Source organism: Gavia stellata, chromosome 6, assembly GCF_030936135.1.
Source record: "Gavia stellata isolate bGavSte3 chromosome 6, bGavSte3.hap2, whole genome shotgun sequence".
Lineage (NCBI taxonomy): Eukaryota > Metazoa > Chordata > Aves > Gaviiformes > Gaviidae > Gavia > Gavia stellata.
Genome location: NC_082599.1, coordinates 33,124,108 through 33,139,182, shown reverse-complemented (window position 1 = coordinate 33,139,182; position 15,075 = coordinate 33,124,108). Strand labels below are relative to the sequence as shown.

Sequence of the window (15,075 nt, the reverse complement as noted above, 5' to 3'; positions counted from 1 at the left end):
GGTTTGCATGAAGTATTGACTTTTCCATAGAAAAGTCTGTACTATCTGTTAGCTTACTGGTTTCTAATGACAAAATACACAACTTTATTAGTTAATTTTGTTCTTTCCTGCTTTTCCCCTCTAAGAATAAAAGCCTGTCTTTTCTAAACCTTATTAATCCAATCACTCATATTTCATGTGGATTTATGTTTAAAGGGAAGGACGCAGAGTGTTTTAAGTAACATATTCTTAAAGAGAAGATGAACTGGAGTGGTGTGATGTATCAGCAAGCTGACTTGCTGCCCTAGTTATTCTGGGCCACCAGCATGGTCAGAGGCATGGACAGCAAAGGGAAGAGTGGAGCAGGAGAAGACTACTTCCAAAGTAACTGGACCTGGGAGAAATAAAATGGCAGCGACTGTTACCTGATCAACTGTTACGTGAAAAAAGTGCAAGTCAGGAGATGGTGCTGCACTGGACCTTTGCTGTTGAGTTCACATCCACAAGGCACAACACAGGATTCCAGGAACTCTCATCCCAAGTGCTGGCTGAGTATTCGCACAACGTCAGACCTCTAGCTCTAGGCTTGGGTTTTGAGACTTGCATGCATGTACAGACCTGTGCAATAGCTCTATTTATGCAACATCCTAATCAGGTCCCAGGCACTGGAATTGTAAATGACATCACATCAAGGCACAAGGAGAATATTAAAGAAAGTGGGATGGGTCTTGAGACGTTTATACATTAATTTATGTATTTCAATCAAATATCTAATTTTAACATAATGCTGATGTAAATAAATTTCAGATTTCACATGTAATGACTTCTAGTCATGCAAATTTTGAAGCTAATGCTTCTAAAATGAGATGTTTTTCTTGCAAAATTTAGCTGTCACCAATAACTAAGTATAGTCTGAACTGAGAACAGCATATTATTCTACTTAGCATTTGCATCAATTTTGTACATGCAAACTTGGGACTCCGCAGATTTGTTCCTGTACATTTTCTTTGAATTAATAAATTGAATGAATCAACATTTGCTATGGAATCTGGTTAATCTGTCCAAAGTTATATGGAAATACAGGAATAAAGATTAGACAGTGATCCCAATTAACTACGGATGCTGATTTTGTGATTAAGAAGTATGAAAACAGTCTCTTGACTTTCTTGTGTAATTTTCCCTTGAAGAATCACAAAAACTTTGGCAAACCAAAATTAGAAAACATATTCACTAACACCACGAAACTAAGATATAAAAGCCATTTATTCAAAAAAATGTGGTGGTGTCAAATCACATACACAAGCCAATATTGAGCTACAAACACAGACCAAACAGTTCTATAAACAGAAATTGGAGTGTTCATATACCATAGTACCTGAAAAAGACCGTTAATAAAAAGGAGTCCATAAGTATTTCATTTCACTTTTTCTATATGGCTCCTTGCTGAATGTCTTTGCCTAAGTTAGTGTACAATGAGCCAGAGGTAGAGTCCCAAGTAAAGCATCTAATGCCTCAGGGCTCCATTAAAAACCTTTATTCTTCTAAACAAAAGGAAAGCCTAGCCTATAATTTTCTGTATGACACTGAAGTAAAGCCTCTTTGCTTGAACAGTACGGCATTCCCAAGCGCATTTGGCATTAACCTAGATTGAGACTGTGCTTTGTTGAACCGTCTTAGTTCTCCTCCCCTTCAGACTCCGACTCTAGAAGAGAAGCAAAACACTTCATGTAGGTTGCACAAGGACCGTGATGTGAGTAATTCTATAAAAATAACAATATATCCTTCCAAAATTCAAGTGAAAATTTTCATCACACCTAGTACTTCCTAGGAAAGGTTGGCAGATTAAACAGAGTAAGCCAGAAAGAAACACACAGTTTCAGGAGACAAAGATCTGCCCTGCTACCCTCCTCTGTGGAGCTCTTCATTTACAGATCTGTCACTAGAATTTTAACCAGATCACTATGAATTATTTTGGTCCTCATCTGCAAACCCATGCAATACATATCTGAGCTGAGTTTAATAAAGGATCAGTGTTATTTGCTCGCTCTTCTAATCTCTATGAGTAGGCCATAATGCTATCATCCGGGAAGCACCCTTTAAACTATTTGCTCTGCAAATACCAATCATCATCATACAGCCTATCTAGAAAGGCGTATGTGGTGTTACCCTACAGCAGGTATGAAATCTGTACAAACAAATTTTTTATGATTTGTATAGCGTAAGATAAAAGTAATTTAGAAGTAGGAGAAGTGGAAGTAAGAGAAGTAGAAGTAACTTAGAAGTAGGAATATGCACGGGGTTTCTGTCACCTAAAGCTACTTTGCATCATACTATATTTCTGTCTGTGTTCACCTGACAGAAAAGGGCTTGCTGCCAACAAATATTACACATTAGATCAGATTTCTCAGAGCAAACACAGTCTACATGTTCTTACAGTAACATTTTGTCTCTATTTGTACTGCACTTTGTAATTAAGGACATCTGGCAGAGGGGACATGCAGGAAGGGATAAAAATAAAGCGCAACAGAAAGGCATACAAGCAGAAGATTAAAATGGGGAAAAAATGCTTTATTAGACCAAGATTGCTAGTCCAAAGTCTCAAGTGTGAAAGGAGCTACCATTTTCATACTGCTACCTGCACATGTGAATTGCTGCAGTCTTATCTGCTTCTTGGTATTACTAAATATTCCCTCCAGTTTTCTTAAACCAATTACATTAAATGGATGCAAATGAACACTAATAATTATTTCCCTATCTATTACACATGGATTGCTCTTTCCAATTGAGGTGGAATTCCTTTTCCACGCAAAAAAAGGTAACATTTATTCAGTACAAACCAAATTATTTTCCTATACAGAACATGAGAAAAACAAAGTTAGGGACTAAAGAAACCAGTTCCCCTCCCCAATAACTGTTCTAAAGCAGTAAATACGGACCACATGTCTCAGCCTGATCATTTGGCCAAAAGCAATTTCAACTGCAGACGCACAGGCAGGCTTATGCTATGTTCATGTTGCCAGTACAGATGATAATAGCAGGAAAGGCGCTGATACAGAAAACTGTTAGTGTTGCGCGTGCTAACACCAAGATACTTCACGCTGTCATCAGTGCAGCGTTCCTCTCTGCAGAAACTTAAAAAATTTATCTACAGACAAGTGGTACCTGATGACTTAAGGACTTCACAAGGTCATCACAAACATTAAAAAACAGCAAGTGTAGTTAGGCTTGCGCATAAGTGGAAACAATTTGGAGCAGTCACACCGGCTGTTTTCTATTCTAAGTCTGTAAACTTCATATGCCTGGTACAACTAAAATCTGGAAAAATAAATTTGATTTGCCAAGAGACTACCATATTTCTTTAAATAAATCCATACCTTCTTCAGCGTTTTGCAGCCACTCCACAAATTTCTTCATCTGGTCAAGAAAAACACTTTTGCCTTTAGCAACATGCGCTTCTTTATACCACTTGAGGATAGCTTCTTCACTCAGAACATCAGCTGAAATACAGATCAGCATTTGTAAAAAATCAGTGTCGTTTTTAGAGGTTAGGAGATTTTGAACATGAGGGAAGAAAGATTTTTTTTTTTTAAAGGCAGCATAAAAAAAGTTAATATGGAACAAAGTGGAACAAGCTTTGCATGAACTGTATTAGGCTACAAGTACAGAATATCTGATGCGTATAAGGGATTCCAGATGCAATAAAATGTATAACGTTATTAGGCTTAAAGTACCAAATATCGTGCTTCTGTAAAGGATAGCTCTCTATTCATCTGCTTTAAATACACCACATAAGATGGTTGAATAAAAAAAAAAAAATTAAAAAAAAAATAAAAATCAGTCTGCACATCTTAGAAGTTACCACAATAAGAAATACCATGTTTTTTCTCGCTGTTGGATCACAGAACTCTGCATGGTTCTAGAAATCTGAAGTGACAGACACCTCCTGATTGAACAGTTAAAAGACAGCCAGTAGGGATTTTTTGCAATCATTTTTCCCTAAAGGGTTTATATTGTTTTTAGCTAATAAGTTTTAAGGCCACTATTCAGATGACCCATTTTAAGGGACCTGCTCAGATGGACAACACAGCTGACATTTTTCTATCAAGCATCAAGAACAAAATAGCTGTCAATGAGGGAATGTAAGGCTGAGTAAGATTCAGAATAAAGAAATCCTAATAAACCGCAAGGATGCTTATTGTTTCCAACAGATGCAAATTTAGGTCTAGCAACAGACCTCTAGCCCCAGGAACAAAGCTCCTGCAATCCAGCTAAGCCAAATATCTCAGTAATTCATGGCTGTGGAGGCAAAATCTGGGATCCACAATGGCATTTTGGCAGTTACATAATGCAAGAGGCAAGAACAAAAAAAATCCAACTGTATTTGTTCTATAAAAAGACTAAAGACAGCTTTCTATATCTCATTAAAATTTCCATTCTTTTTGCCTTTGAACAAACTACCCTCCCATGCTCTGCAAAATCAACACATTTAAGTTGAGTTCTTCACCACTTCCTTGAGCTTCTCAGTGCCATCCCAACCATTGGGTATTCGCTTGCTGAAGTGCTGACCCTGACCATCACCTTCTGCTTCAGCCTAAAGGTTATAGCAGATGTGGCAGGGAAGGGAAGAAAGCAAACTTAAATAAATGACCCCCAAACCCCAAAGCATCTGATCAAATGACACAGAGTAGCCACATTTCATATATGCTGTTGAATAATAAACAGATGGAAGCAACCAGGGATATGTTTGCACTTAATCAAAACTATCCCAAGACATCCAACAGTAACTGAATATGAAGTCTCCCTGAAAATTTGGAATTCAGTGAGCGTGTGTGATCGAAAGTTACCTTGTCTCTCAGACACTTTTCCAAAATAAAACCTCTTCCGCAGTTTGCTGCAACTGACAGTAAGCTGAAAACACAGGGAAAACAGGACTGTGCTGGCTCTAGGCTTTTTTCACTACATGTAAAGTTGTGCTTAGCAAACCCTACAAGTGGCACATGAAGTCATATCTTCCTGAAATCACCATCCACCACAATGAACTACTTCTCCAATGTAACAGAAACACTAGAGCTAAGAAAGGTTTAACACGTATACACCTCGAATCCTGTGTTCAGTTTTGGGCCCCTCACTACAAGAAGGACATTGAGGTGCTGGAGAGTGTTCAGAGAAGGGTGACAAAGCTGGTGAGGGGTCTGGAGCACAAGTCTTCTGAGGAGTGGCTGAGGGAACTGGGGTTGTTCTGTCTGGAGAAGAGGAGGCTGAGGGGAGACCTTATCGCTCTCTACAACTACCTGAAAGGGGGTTGCAGAGAGGTGGGTGCTGGTGTCTTCTCCCAAGTGACAAGTCATAGGACCAGAGGAAATGGCCTCAAGTTGCACCAGGGGAGGTTTAGGCTGGATATTAGGAAAAATTTCTTTACTGAGAGAGTGGTGAGACACTGGAACAGGCTGCCCAGGGAAGTGGTGGAGTCACCATCACTGGAGGTGTTCAAAAAATGTGTAGACGTGGCACTGCGGGACATGGTTTAGTGGGCATGGTGGTGTTGGGTTGATGGTTGGATTTGATGATCTTACAGGTCTTTTTCCAACCTTAATGATTCTGTGATTCTGTATTATGATCCTTAGGGACAGGCAAAGAAAATCAGGAGAGATTTCAGAAAAAGAAAAAAAAAAAAAGAAAGAAGAAAAAAAAGAGTAGAGCAATCTCCTCCCCAGCTCAAGCTAGCTCTTAAATGTCCACAACACCCAAGAACACAAGGTCGCTGTATAGAAGAAGCTGCAGAAGTCTGTTGCTGCATTACAGTCCATATTACAATACTGTATGAGGAAGCACCTCCGGATAGGCACATATCTCAGTCCAAGAGTAATAGGATTTAAATGTAGTTTTTTGATTTGCAGACTGTAAGCTAAATGGGTTTGTTGCCAAAGAGGAAGGGGGAACTTCTCCTTCCCTCCCCAAAACCCCAAACCTGATAATAGCAGCATGCAATCTCACTGTGTGCCTCAAAGATTAAAACATTCTCAAGTCAGGTGGATGAAAAATTTCCCTGTATATAACTCCATAGCAATAAGCCTCCTACACTAACAGGGAAGAACAAAATGTGTTCAACTACAAAAAGGACAACTGCAACTCTCCTTTCATTTGTAAGCAATATTATTTGTAATGCATTCATGCCTCCAGTGCTCGTAAGAGATGATACTCTCCTGTCAGCACAGAGATGCTCAATTAAACAATCATGCAGGACAGGGTGTAGTTAATCATACCTCTAGGTTGCTTTGAAGCAATGGGAACACTGGAGGAGACAGGAGGAGTAAGGGAATGATTAATTTTGTATATATATAGTTATTCCTCATTAAAGTTGATTATAGATATATTTTAACAGCTGAAGCTGAACACTGTGGTCTGTGGGTGTGTGCACATCATTTTCACTGCAGTCCCAGATGATGTCAACCCAAGAGAGCTGGTTTTCCTGCAGGTGCAGTCAACTACCACGCAAACCACCCAGGGCCAGAGCCTCCAGGGACGTCCCTCATGAAAGGGAGAAGCTGCGGAGCAGACAGACTGAAGAGCCCAGGGACTTTACTGTGGGGTTAACTGGAAAGTTACTTAAAGTTCAGGTCTCAGCTTTGTACTAAATCACCCAGTTCAAATGAATTTCTGCTTTTAACTCAAACTGCGCAGCCATCGGCAGTAAAGGGAAAAGCATAGCCTGTCAGCTGCCACCACAGTCAATCAATCTGCAAAATTCAACTCTATTGCAGCTAACTCAGTTGGGAGGACATAGCCTTAAGGCAAGGGCTCTTTCAATGCAAGGAATGTCACCCACGGTACAGTTATGGTCTTTATGGCATTTTTTTTTTTCTGGGAAAATTTTGCATCCAGTACCAAAGGAAAGTACTTGAATAATGAAGATATTTAAAGATAATTGTGTTCCATTAAAAATCAAAACCCGTGTATGAAGTGGAACTTGAAGATTCAGTTCTTGTAAGCACAGGATTCCTGCAGTGTTTGAGAGGACAGTCTGCATCATTTGGTTACAACACCTCCATACTGCAGAAGAGTATCTCTGAAGCCTAATTATGCTGCCGCAAACCAGAGTACTACTTCACAAGTACTTGCGTTTTTGTTTTTTTTTTTATATTTTGTAAATGTCGTCTTGAATTCTAATGGAAAAGTACACAGAGGCTTTGTGCCTGCTAAGGGTGTTTGCTGTTCAAAGGGTGAAATTCTGATCCTCATGAAAGGAATGGTTATTAATTTCAATAGTGTCAAGATTTCACGTTTGAAATCTCCAGGTTGGACACAAATTAAAAGAAAGGAGATTCTGCAAGTGAATATGATATATAGCATGTAATCCAATAACAACAATGTTTATTCCACCCACAGTTAAGGGACACACTGCAACATGGAATGGACTAAAACCATACATCTTACAGTGCAAGCATAACTAACAAGGAGGCTGGCAAGCTTACTAGGTGTCACTCAGGAGAATTCAGTAATTCTTATTCTGCAACTGGCTTTTAGATTATTGGTCAAAATGCAGCTGGCAGATTTACAATTGCACTGGCTTTAAGTGATAACCAGAGAAGCAATATCATAGCCAGGAATCAGTTCAGAACTGGACAGTTTATTTTTCTCTATACTGTACCAGGAACACGAAGTTATTATAATAATGTCAACAAGCTCTAACTGACTACAGAACTGCTTTTGCAGCTTATACCTACCAGCTGGTAAGAAGCTGCTACCATGTAAGGGAAAACAGGGCTTGGGCTTTCATTGTGGGAAAAGTGGATATTCCTTCTTGTTTACAGACAAAATAAATAATAAAAAAAAAAAAACCAACACAGGCTTTCAAGACCTTCTAGGTGCTAATGAGCCCCACTGTTCCTGTTAATACGTTTAGGTATTTCCAGGTAATTCCCAGGAAAGTAATCCAAGGACTATTTTATAATGGAAATACGGGAAGGATTTAAATGCAAATTGTTGGACATGCTGACGAGAGTAGTCATACAACTAAATTTTTCAAAGCATGAGTGGCATTTCGTGCCTGTCATCACTGATTACTATCTTCATACCCAGGAAGCACTCCCTCATAATGAGTAATAAGCAATAAACTGTCCACATTCATGCTGGTAGATAGCTGCATTTCTGTTTGCCCACCCACAGATAATTCAGATGCCTTTATTTGTCACTAGAAAAAGTTCATTAGGTACTCTGAAACCTCTCCAGATCCTGTGCAGGTTACACTTTAAGCACAACAGAAAGGGCAACACCAGCATCTGCTGTTCCCTCACCATGGACATAGCCAGTAATAGCCTTTGGGGGCTGTTTTCCTTGACTATTAGGAGACAGAAGATATGCGGTTATCAGCAACTTATCTACAATAAAGTGTATGTCTCTAAAAAGACTTGATGGCTTGTTTCTAGTGGATAGGTATGAACTGGGGAGAAGGAGAGGGTGAGATGTACCAGCACTGAAATGAAGCAGAAGGAGCGTGTGGATGTGGCATTGTGGGATGTGGCTTGATGGGCATGGTGCAGTGTGGTGTGGGTGGGTTGTGGTGTGTTTTGTGGCTTATGGGTGGTTTTGGTTTTTTTGTGGTGGTGTGTGTGGTGGTTTTTTGGGGTTTTTGTTTTTGTTTTTGTTTTTGGTTTTTTTTTATGGTTGGACTTGATGATCTTACAGGTCTTTTCCAATCTTAGTGATTCTGTGATTCAGAGGCAGGCAGCATAGCTCTGGACAAGCCAAAGCCATGAGACATTAAAGCTTGGTAACATCATGTGGGAGAAACAGGAATTGGAGGACTAGCACTCCCGGAATCTTCCCTGGTTAACACAGTAGCTTGTCCTCACCTAATGGACACTGTTTAACTCCAAAGCTGCCTTAAACAGATGGAGCTGATGACTTCCTTACTGTGCCCAGCGCTCAGAAGGGCCCTATGGCTAGTGGCTGTGAGGTCAGGCAAGCAGTTGCTAGTAGGCAGCAGTAAGTCTGCCAAACAGGACAGATCCAGCTTCAGCCTAAATGGGGCCAGGAAGGGCTGGCAGCTGTGCCACCACATGACTGCATCAGATGGCAGAGAGGCAGGTGCTCTGGGACGCGTGCCCAAGATATTCCAGGCAGGAATATGGGCACAGTGAGTATTGCACATGCTGGACACACTGAACTTGCGGCTTCCACCAACAGGCCACATGGTAGCTCCAAACACTCTTCTAGACATCATGCGAATCCTAAACAATATTGTGGCACCTGTATTGCTGAGGCTAAAGTCCTCTCACCCTTCCTAACAAGCCTGCCCGAGTACATCTCCAGAGTCAGAAGAAGAGCATGCAGGGTGAGAGGAGTAGATGGGAACTGGGTTCTTGGAGCATGTTAAGTTTAATGTCCAATTTAGTGATCTTTATTTATTCACTTATTTTATTTTTGGAACGTCAGGGTTGCTCTTGCAGGCTAATGCAGAAATGAATTTACAAAAATTTTGAAGGGAATCCTACACAAGACTATTTCTGATTTAACCATCACTTATGGTCTGAGTGCACAGCAGTTACGGCACTCATTCACCGTGTCTGAAGTGAATTTTCTTTTACAAAGAAAAACGAATAAAGTGCTTGCTGCAGATTGCGTTTGTCCTCAGTCATTAATAGTGTTTACAAATTGTAGAATTTGAGGGCAGAGGAACAAGGTGTATTGCTTTTTCATTTGATCATTGAGGCCATGCTATATTGACACAAGGATGGAAATGAATCCACGTGATTCACTTCTGCCTTCTGAAGCCATGAAATTATTTTAACAGTCTGAACTTGTTTGCCTTGAACATGTACCTGGACACAACAGGGTGAACAAAGATCAGTACTGGGTTTCTACTCGTGCTCATTTTTCTCCTTCAACTATTTATAGCAAGAACGTCAGAACAAACTGTTTGGCACCCACCCATCACACGCAGTGCAACACCATTAGTCTCTATGACAACCCTATCAGAATAAACTTGTGAAGAAGTCAACTTCACAATAAAAATTAAATCCCTCAAACTACAGCACCTGCAAGAAATTGGCAGTGAAAGGAAAAGAGAAAGAAGAAAACGGAAAGCTCCTTCTGGCAGGGAGGGAGGAACAAAAAAAACCCCAAAAAACCAAATAAACCCTGAAAAAAATCTTCCTGCCAAAAAGTTTTTTCCACTTTCAAGGTTTCTTAAAACCAAGCTCTAATCTACTTTTTAAGTCTGCCAGGAATTTGTAGAAATGTCTTCCTAGAACTGGTTTTACACAAGAACTAAACTGCACTTGAACAGACTGTGGATGGCATTTGGATCCTGCTCATGCTTCTTGACTATGGGATAAATGCAATAGGGAGAGAAGGGCTTGTTTCGGCTTTTCCTGCTGCCACACGCTCTTTTGAACTATCAAAGCATAAGGTATTTCAGGGTTCAACTCCAACACAACCTTCTCATATGCAATATCCGGAGAACGTCTGTTCCCTATTACATTGTAGGTGAGTGGTTGGCAAAGAGAATCCACACACAGTATACAACAGTGGATATACACTTTTACCTTTATAGAAGAGTACCACTATCTTCTGAAAGGCTTTCATGAAGTGGATGTTGTCATAACAGTACTCCTGCACCTTCTGGAGAAGAATCAACTCTGACTGGCCTTGAGTGCTGAACACAGCAAGCAGGGGGGCATATTGCTGAAAAGAAGAGAGGGTAAAAAACAAAATGCATGTCAGTATACTGAAAATAAAAATAAACAAATAAAATTTTTTCATGTATGCATCATGACTTTCATCCCTGAAAATCTGTTTCACCGAAATCTTAGATTTACTTGCCAATTGCATTTATTTAAACACATACAATGCATATACGTAAATATCCATGAGCTTTTGTAAGATGTGCTGCATGCCGTGAGCTAAAATTCAGTACCAATTATAGATATGGAATTTTGTAAAATCAGTTTATAAAGCCCACATCTTGGAGTACTGCTGTTTGTACATTTCACAAGGTAGGATGCTGCTGATTCAGAAGTGATGCTTTATTGATGTTCATAACCTAAAACATCCAAAGACGAAGCACATGAAAATACGAATCTGTAGTTTCACTGGGGTTTCAGAAGTCCCAGGAAATTGAATTAAATTGAATTATTCCAGGTTAACTATGAATAAGTGTCATTATTTTTTCTCATTATCACCATCAGAGTATCATGACAACCTTCGCTTTGGTAAATAGCAATGTTTTCAAAGCACAGCATTAACTGCTAACTTTATTCTGAGAAGACAGTAGCAGTGCACTTCATTATCTTTTCCTGAAGTTTATTAATATAAAAGATAAAGCATAAACTTTTTTGATAGGAAATTTTTTTCCTCTAATTTCAGATCTTAAAATAAAAAAGGACCATATCCCTGTTCACTCTTTCCTTAAAAACTACTGTGTTCATATCCATATTTCTGCAATTTCCTTTCCTCTTGTCTTGTAGTGAGTCCAGCTAAGACTGCAATCTTAAATTTAAGTTAATATTAGTAGCATTTTTCAGAGCTGAAGGAAGACAAATTACCCTTAATCTTCAGAGCCCCCAGCCAAATATACATTAAGTTTACTATTTAAATTGTTCTTGCACTGCTCAGTTCAGCCTTTTTTCATCGTTTTCAGTAACACTGCCAGTTTGTCATTTTTCAGCTGGATCTGCAATGGCCTGATATCCCAGAGGTCTGGTCTGTGCAACCAGGGCTGCTAGTGGATGTGAGTCAGGTAACAAACCACCCACCACCAACAGCACTGATGGACACATTCAACAGTACATACACTTCAGGACTGCTTTACCAGGGGCTAAATCCTGAGGGTTTTACTCAACATGATGCATGGAAAAAACTACGTCTTTTGTCTTTCGCAAAATAGTTACCGGCAATTAATTTAAAGACTGAGAGAGCAAGAAATCACACAGCAACTGTAACAAGAGCAGCCAGGCAGGAGGACAGTATTATTACTTTTGGAAGAAACTTCCTTACAAAGTAACTATGAGAAATTACTAAATGTAGCTAACACCAGAGGTTGAGTTTTTCCACTTCTGGCAGGTATAGACACATCTTTAGAAACAATGTTAGTGTTTTGGTAAAAGCAGTGCAAAACTTGTGCATGCTGTGGGTAACAAGATTCCTTCTTTTTCCCCTTTTGGCACTTGAAGCATCCAGCTGGTATCTAGGCAAGTTGCAGGGAGGCAGGGCAATATATATTGCAGTTCATTTATTTAACAGCATCAGCAGAACCCTGTCCCATCCACAGTTTTGTGAAATGCTGCTGTCTATAAGCATTAAGTAATTTATAAAAAAAAAAAAATCCTATCTTTTCAGTTTAGAAGATACCTTCATTTTGCCACAGCTGACTCCCTTCACATTCCTCTCTCAGTCCTCAACTTGTACAGACTTACAATTATAAATTTCACAAGTGTCTAACTGACTAAGGAACCATAAAATTAGTTTCCTCTCTTTGCCAGCTGAGCTCAGTGGCATTATTTTCCATTTGCCTCAGGTTAGGCAGCAGCGGATCAGCAGCTGCGGTGTCATGAAGCTCACACCACAGCCTTGCCTGCAGTGCAAATTGTCTGGAGGATTCTCCCCACCCATTGGGAATGTCTCTTCTCTGCACTGGAGGTGGCCTAGGGGCCAAGACCCAGTGTCATAGTGAGGTTACTGGGACAATGAAGAGCTTATCCTGCAAGATTCAGGGTTTAACAGCTTGCCCTGTCTCCTCCTGAGTTCAGCTCCTGCCAGTCCTGCCATACAAGATGGCACACGTGGCATTTACTGGTTCATGGCTGCCCACCATCCCCATTAGGGAGCCACCCATCCAGTAAAGCTTGTTAAGAACGGTAAACTAGGTCAATATTCTGTGCCTTGACACGTCTTTTCAGGGGTCCCTCATATACAGCTTACTAAAAGAAATCTAGTAAATTCAAGAAACTGGTACCCAGATGTCAAAGCTTTGGGAACTGTGCTTTGTGAAAGTTATCTGCTAAGTACAGCCATACAAGAATAAATCCCACCACCTGGCATGTCCCATGTCAAGTATGTATTTATACACATAAACGGGCGTAACGGGTCCAAACTTGGTCATAGGAAGTTCCATCCAAACATGAGGAGGAACTTTTTTACTTGGAGGGTGGCAGAGCACTGGAACAAGCTGCCCAGAGAGGTTGTGGAGTCTCCTTCTCTGGAGATATTCAAAACTCGCCTGGACGCATTCCTGTGCAATCTGCTCTGGGTGAACCTGTTCTGGTGGGGGGGTTGCACTAGATGATCTCCAGAGGTCCCTTCCAACCCCTGTCATTCTGTGATTCTGTGATCGTGACTCACGTCACCAGAGCAAAACAACTCCATGACTGATTCAGGGCACATTGACATGCAGGAGGGCACAGGAACTAGGCTCTGTGTCACGCTAACAGTGTTAATCTGATTTCTGGAGTTGGCTCACACATTGGGTCAGCTGAGAGCCCAAAGAGAAGAATCCAAGATCTGTCTCTACCTATCCATAACGGAAGGATGTGAAACAAATGCTGTTCATTTTTGAACACCTAAAGGTAAAGAAGCAGCTAGCAAAGTCTAAATTTCTATTTCTACTGCTTCTGTTAAAATCTTACAGGTAAGTGCAAATAGTAAATACCCCATACAAATTTGTCCTCTGTTTTTAGACAGTGGATGTAGCTAGAAAGATGCCTGTTGTATACAGGTAAGATACCTTACCTAATATAGTGGGGTTACATACATAGTTGATGGCTTGGGTCAGTGAGATGCATAGGACTAAGCATCCAGTCAACAATATTTGTACAAAGCCAGCTATGTTTCTCTTTTCCCAATGTTCAAATATTCCAAAATGTTTGTTAATTTGCCCTGCAGTACTAGACAATACATCTCAATGGATACTCTGTTACAACTCAAAGAGATATGATCACATTTTACATCAAAAGAGCAAGAAAAACAATGTCTCCCCTCCTTCTGGAAACTATCTCGTCTTTCTACTGCGATTTGGGTCACTTGAGAAGACTTCAAGGCATTCAGTTTTACCATCAAAGACTACACAAGATCCCAAGTGACTATATTTCTAGAATAACTGATTGGGAAACCAAATTCAGATGAAAGGACAGCAGTAGTAGGAGCTAAATCAACGTGGGAACTCCAAGTATGGAGAGGCATCCAGTATGAAGAAGAAAGGAATTCAGATCAAGCTTAAGATCCTTTTTACCATAAAGAATAAAGTACAGATTGCTTCTGTCCGAGGGCAAATCTTTGCAGCCCTGGCTATGAGGGAGTATTCTCTTGCTCATGGTTTACCAGCTTAAAAGGACTAATTCTGCTGAAAAGCCTCTCTGCCTCTGTTGTCAGTTCAAGTGTCTTGCACTGCACAATTCCTTCAGACTGAGATGAGGAATACCAACCATAGCAATGACTCCGATGCCTCTGCATTGTTTTTACATTTTGGGGTTTTTTTCCACTCCAAGGTCATAAGAGTTTTTGTACCACCATGCAGCTGTGATACTGCAATCTGTCATCACTTAGCAAACTACAGCCTGTCTTTCTATGCATTCAGTTCTCTCATCCACAAGGACAGTAGCTGGATCAGAAAATAACCACACTATACAGTGCACGTGCTCTCAAGCCAGGTCCTGACTTATTAGTTGACAAGTCACTGAGTACCCAGCTCCCACAGTCAACATTGGCAACAACCATTTCACAGATTCTGAGCTCAGCAGTCCTGCTTGGATCTAACCAGCTCTGTGCAAAACCAGCACAGGTGCCACCTCACCATGCTCCCAAAACTTCTTTGCTTCTGGCAAAGACATTGCCAAGGCAGTTCCTGCAGGCTTACTAGTCACGTCTGAGCAGAGCTGAGTCTCAGCATTTGCTTAGCATTGTCCCCAAGGCAAGGAGCCTTCTCAGGATCCGGTGCACTGAGAAAGCACAACGCAGAGGTGCTCAGGCTGTGGCCACCTCCGTTTGCCCTGGTTCTCTGCACTGTATGTCTCAGGACATTCAATAATCTGAACTACCCCAATTTTGCATTCATTTGACTAAAGGAGAAGGGACTATACACGATGCTTGGTGTCCTCAGCG

General features: G+C 40.5%; 1 protein-coding gene across 3 annotated transcripts in view; it reads right to left on the bottom strand.

Annotated features, from left to right (window-relative positions):
* Positions 1–1,224: 1,224 nt before the first annotated feature.
* The window catches only part of BZW2 (basic leucine zipper and W2 domains 2), a 59,706-nt gene continuing 45,855 nt past the window's right edge, over positions 1,225–15,075 (bottom strand). For all 3 annotated transcript variants that reach the window (XM_059818532.1, XM_059818533.1, XM_059818534.1), the window contains 3 exons: positions 10,527–10,665; positions 3,354–3,476; positions 1,225–1,681 (listed from right to left, as the gene is read on the bottom strand). In XM_059818532.1, the coding sequence (XP_059674515.1) occupies positions 1,653–1,681; positions 3,354–3,476; positions 10,527–10,665 (291 nt within the window). In that variant the 3' untranslated portion in view covers positions 1,225–1,652. The remainder of the gene's footprint in view (positions 1,682–3,353; positions 3,477–10,526; positions 10,666–15,075) is intronic.